We start from the raw sequence: 6,137 nt of genomic DNA on the forward strand, positions 1-6,137 counted from the left end.
TCACTTGATGCCCCTTTCCCGGCCTGAAAAAGGGGCTGAAATTTAGTCTGCCACAAAATGGCCCAGTTTGAACCCGGAGTCGGATCAGCGATGGAGAGATGGAAGGAGGATTGTTGCCTAATTCGTGTCTGTAATCTCTGTCAACTGTCCAGGGAACAATTTCTCAACCAGATCAGGCTCACACACTCATGCCATCGAATAGTTGTGAAACCAGGCAAACCTTGTGTAATGGCTCAGTACACTTTGATAAGTGTCCTCACCAGGTCAAACCATTTATTGTAGATATCAAACAGCTGATGGGTGAAGGTTAGATCAAGTTCCTCTCTATCATTGTGAGCGAGCACAAATCCCAAAGTGAAGTTTACGATTGGTCAACTGGTATCGCTCCATTTCCAGATCTTTCTATGTGTAGCTCTATATCTAGATCCGTATTCGTACATAGATCTGTATCTAGCTTTATATCTGTATATGGATCTAGATCTGTACCTAGATCTGTATCCGTATATAGATCTGTACCTACCTGTTATATCTGTACCTAGATCGTATAGCTCTTATCTAGCTCTATATCTGTACCTGTATATAGATCTATATCTACCGCTGTGTAGATCTGTATCTGCATAAATATCTGTATCTAGCTCGGTATAGATGTTACCTAGCTCTATATCTGTATATAGATCTGTACCTATATCTGTATAAGGTATGTATCTAGCTCTATATAGATATGTATCTAGCTCTGTATAGATTTTACCTAGCTCTATATCTGTAGCTGTATATAGATCTGTACCTAGATCTGTACCTACCTGTAGATATGTATCTAGATCCGTAGCTAGAACTGTATGTAGCTCTGTATAGATCTGTACCTACTTGTATATATGTATATAGATATAGGTATGTATCTAGCTCTATAGAGATATGTATCTAGCTCGGTATAGATCTTACCTAGCTCTATATTTGTACCTGTATATAGATCTATATCTAGCTCTCTAATGAGACATTCTCTGATCGTATAGAATCAAATCCCACTTTGTCTCAGTGCGAACAGGGAACATCTGCATCTTCTGTTGAAGGTCAATTATGACCACCAATGTAACTACTTCACTCTTTTAGGACACATTTCCCCACTCGGACACCCACAGATTTAAACGTCATGATGACAAATCTCTTGTGTGCACCTACAGGTGAGGGTGAGCTGAGCGGGAAGAAGCTGGCGGACTCTGGTGATGCTGGAGTTCAGATGACAGTGTTTGGTCGCTGTGCACCCATCCATGGCCTGCCCCCATCCGCGGTCCAGCCCAGGAAGTGCCCTCCTAAAAGCCCATCAAACCCCACCAAGACCAGCAAGCCTGCACCCACTGGCAGGACCTGCACCATCAGAAACTACAACGTTAAAGACTGACATGGACACGTGTCACTCTGTCAGTGTCTGGTCATAAGTCCTACTCGTCCCCTGAGAACAGAACCCTGATTATGTCACTTATGTAGGAGTGTGGATGTAGCTGCTTTGTAGTAAATTCCCTTTTTGTTTTTCTTTCCCTTAAATACGGTTCCAAGATGTGCCAAATTGTCTCTTTATTGATTGAAGTGTTCAGAGGTAAATGTGACCGTGAAGCTCCAGGGTCAAAGAGCTCCACAAAGGTCCATTTGAGTTTCCAACGGTGGCCTCACCAAAGTCGGTCCCCCCTGGTGGTTCGTAGTTCACCAGACAGCCAGAGGACATCCTGTGTTAACCAAGAGCTGCTCTGTCCCCCCGAGGCCTTTATCTCTCCTCACATTCACTGGCATCTCTCTTCCTTGAACCCTTTAAAAATACATCAAATACCATAAAAAGCCTTTGCAATAAAGCCACAAGGTGAAAAGAAACTTTACATTGTTGAAGCTCCGTAATGTCTCAGAAATCTGACTCACCTCATTGCAATAAAGCTGCAGAGCTCCATCCTGTTATTCTGCATAAAGGCTGTGAAATTCATCTCTGTTAAACAAAGAGTGTCAGTTAATTAACGTGGGTTAAAACAAACATTTCTATGTGTTATCAAATTTAAGACCATTTCTGCAAAGCTCATGTGTTTTATTTTGGTAACTTCCTGTCTGTGCTCACTGACTTGTTGCCACAGTCGGTCAGTGGAGAAACACATCACGCTGTCTGACAGGATGAACGCCAGTAACCCGCACCAGTCAGACGAGCTGCCCCGCTACGTCACAGCTCCTGTCCCCGCCTCTTAATCACCCTATCCCCGGCAGACCCGCCCCTCTGCTGCTATTGGACGGAACTCCACCACCGCGCTTTGTGATTGGCCTATGTGCATGTCACCCAGAACGCTTTGCTGTTCCCACGTGTGCCTACACCGGTCTTCAAGTTCACTTTCGGTGTTAAATTAGGATGTTTAAACATGACCCTTCGTCCCAGTCCGAAGCCCCGCTCTGTGAGCGTGTCTGTCACTCTGTATACAGGATAACAGGCTTTTCATTGTGTCTAATAACGCAACAAAGCACACAATACTGTCTGTACATTTTTTGATGTGACAACAAAACAGCTCACAACACAAATACATAATATTAGACAATTAAATGGTTGATCAGAATCACAATCAGAAGCCAGGGATTTGTCTTATATAAAATAAAATAAGATTAAAAATAAAATAGCACCACCATGAGTTTCACTTTTCAAAATAAAAGACCACAGCAACCACCTATAAGTGTGAAATCCATCATGGGTTTAAGGTGCCATCATGCACCCATCCATCCATCCATCAGGGGTTTAAGGTGCCATCATGCACCCATCCATCCATCCATCAGGGGTTTAAGGTGCCATCATGCACCCATCCATCCATCCATCAGGGGTTTAAGGTGCCATCATGCACCCATCCATCCATCCATCAGGGGTTTAAGGTGACATCATGCACCCATCCATCCATCCATCAGGGGTTTAAGGTGCCATCATGCACCCATCCAACCATCCATCAGGGGTTTAAGGTGCCATCATGCACCCATCCATCCATCCATCAGGGGTTTAAGGTGCCATCATGCACCCATCCAACCATCCATCAGGGGTTTAAGGTGCCATCATGCACCCATCCATCCATCCATCAGGGGTTTAAGGTGCCATCATGCACCCATCCAACCATCCATCAGGGGTTTAAGGTGCCATCATGCACCCATCCATCCATCCATCAGGGGTTTAAGGTGCCATCATGCACCCATCCATCCATCCATCCATCCATCAGGGGTTTAAGGTGACATCATGCACCCATCCATCCATCCATCCATCAGGGGTTTAAGGTGCCATCATGCACCCATCCAACCATCCATCAGGGGTTTAAGGTGCCATCATGCACCCATCCAACCATCCATCAGGGGTTTAAGGTGCCATCATGCACCCATCCATCCATCCATCAGGGGTTTAAGGTGCCATCATGCACCCATCCATCCATCCATCCATCAGGGGTTTAAGGTGACATCATGCACCCATCCATCCATCCATCAGGGGTTTAAGGTGCCATCATGCACCCATCCAACCATCCATCAGGGGTTTAAGGTGCCATCATGCACCCATCCATCCATCCATCAGGGGTTTAAGGTGCCATCATGCACCCATCCAACCATCCATCAGGGGTTTAAGGTGCCATCATGCACCCATCCATCCATCCATCAGGGGTTTAAGGTGCCATCATGCACCCATCCAACCATCCATCAGGGGTTTAAGGTGCCATCATGCACCCATCCATCCATCCATCAGGGGTTTAAGGTGCCATCATGCACCCATCCATCCATCCATCCATCCATCGTGGGGGTTAAAGTGACATCATGCACCCATCCATCCATCCATCCATCAGGGGTTTAAGGTGCCATCATGCACCCATCCAACCATCCATCAGGGGTTTAAGGTGCCATCATGCACCCATCCAACCATCCATCAGGGGTTTAAGGTGCCATCATGCACCCATCCATCCATCCATCAGGGGTTTAAGGTGCCATCATGCACCCATCCATCCATCCATCAGGGGTTTAAGGTGCCATCATGCACCCATCCATCCATCCATCAGGGGTTTAAGGTGCCATCATGCACCCATCCATCCATCCATCCATCCATCAGGGGTTTAAGGTGACATCATGCACCCATCCATCCATCCATCAGGGGTTTAAGGTGCCATCATGCACCCATCCATCCATCCATCAGGGGTTTAAGGTGCCATCATGCACCCATCCATCCATCCATCAGGGGTTTAAGGTGACATCATGCACCCATCCATCCATCCATCCATCAGGGGTTTAAGGTGCCATCATGCACCCATCCAACCATCCATCAGGGGTTTAAGGTGACATCATGCACCCATCCAACCATCCATCAGGGGTTTAAGGTGCCATCATGCACCCATCCATCCATCCATCAGGGGTTTAAGGTGCCATCATGCACCCATCCAACCATCCATCAGGGGTTTAAGGTGCCATCATGCACCCATCCATCCATCCATCAGGGGTTTAAGGTGCCATCATGCACCCATCCATCCATCCATCCATCCATCAGGGGTTTAAGGTGACATCATGCACCCATCCATCCATCCATCCATCAGGGGTTTAAGGTGCCATCATGCACCCATCCATCCATCCATCAGGGGTTTAAGGTGCCATCATGCACCCATCCATCCATCCATCAGGGGTTTAAGGTGCCATCATGCACCCATCCATCCATCCATCAGGGGTTTAAGGTGCCATCATGCACCCATCCATCCATCCATCCATCCATCAGGGGTTTAAGGTGACATCATGCACCCATCCATCCATCCATCAGGGGTTTAAGGTGCCATCATGCACCCATCCATCCATCCATCAGGGGTTTAAGGTGCCATCATGCACCCATCCATCCATCCATCCATCCATCAGGGGTTTAAGGTGACATCATGCACCCATCCATCCATCCATCCATCAGGGGTTTAAGGTGCCATCATGCACCCATCCAACCATCCATCAGGGGTTTAAGGTGACATCATGCACCCATCCAACCATCCATCAGGGGTTTAAGGTGCCATCATGCACCCATCCATCCATCCATCAGGGGTTTAAGGTGCCATCATGCACCCATCCAACCATCCATCAGGGGTTTAAGGTGCCATCATGCACCCATCCATCCATCCATCAGGGGTTTAAGGTGCCATCATGCACCCATCCATCCATCCATCCATCCATCAGGGGTTTAAGGTGACATCATGCACCCATCCATCCATCCATCCATCAGGGGTTTAAGGTGCCATCATGCACCCATCCATCCATCCATCAGGGGTTTAAGGTGCCATCATGCACCCATCCATCCATCCATCAGGGGTTTAAGGTGCCATCATGCACCCATCCATCCATCCATCAGGGGTTTAAGGTGCCATCATGCACCCATCCAACCATCCATCAGGGGTTTAAGGTGCCATCATGCACCCATCCATCCATCCATCCATCCATCAGGGGTTTAAGGTGACATCATGCACCCATCCAACCATCCATCAGGGGTTTAAGGTGCCATCATGCACCCATCCATCCATCCATCAGGGGTTTAAGGTGCCATCATGCACCCATCCATCCATCCATCCATCAGGGGTTTAAGGTGACATCATGCACCCATCCATCCATCCATCAGGGGTTTAAGGTGACATCATGCACCCATCCATCCATCCATCCATCCATCAGGGGTTTAAGGTGACATCATGCACCCATCCATCCATCAGGGGTTTAAGGTGCCATCATGCACCCATCCATCCATCCATCAGGGGTTTAAGGTGCCATCATGCACCCATCCATCCATCCATCCATCAGGGGTTTAAGGTGCCATCATGCACCCATCCATCCATCCATCAGGGGTTTAAGGTGCCATCATGCACCCATCCATCCATCCATCCATCCATCAGGGGTTTAAGGTGACATCATGCACCCATCCATCCATCAGGGGTTTAAGGTGCCATCATGCACCCATCCATCCATCCATCAGGGGTTTAAGGTGCCATCATGCACCCATCCATCCATCCATCCATCCATCAGGGGTTTAAGGTGACATCATGCACCCATCCATCCATCAGGGGTTTAAGGTGACATCATGCACCCATCCATCCATCCATCAGGGGTTTAAGGTGCCATCATGCACCCATCCATCCATCCAT

The 6,137-nt window shown here is 47.9% G+C and overlaps 1 protein-coding gene across 24 annotated transcripts in view; it reads left to right on the forward strand.

The window, feature by feature from the left end:
* ccdc57 (coiled-coil domain containing 57) overlaps nucleotides 1–1,952 on the forward strand; it is a 22,783-nt gene extending 20,831 nt beyond the window's left edge. For all 24 annotated transcript variants that reach the window (XM_078103038.1, XM_078103024.1, XM_078103037.1 and 21 more), the window contains one exon: nucleotides 1,179–1,952. In XM_078103038.1, coding sequence (XP_077959164.1) covers nucleotides 1,179–1,396 — 218 coding nt within the window. In that variant the 3' untranslated portion in view covers nucleotides 1,397–1,952. The remainder of the gene's footprint in view (nucleotides 1–1,178) is intronic.
* Nucleotides 1,953–6,137: the final 4,185 nt, after the last annotated feature.

Source organism: Gasterosteus aculeatus, chromosome 5 (genome assembly GCF_964276395.1).
Source record: "Gasterosteus aculeatus chromosome 5, fGasAcu3.hap1.1, whole genome shotgun sequence".
Classification (NCBI taxonomy): domain Eukaryota; kingdom Metazoa; phylum Chordata; class Actinopteri; order Perciformes; family Gasterosteidae; genus Gasterosteus; species Gasterosteus aculeatus.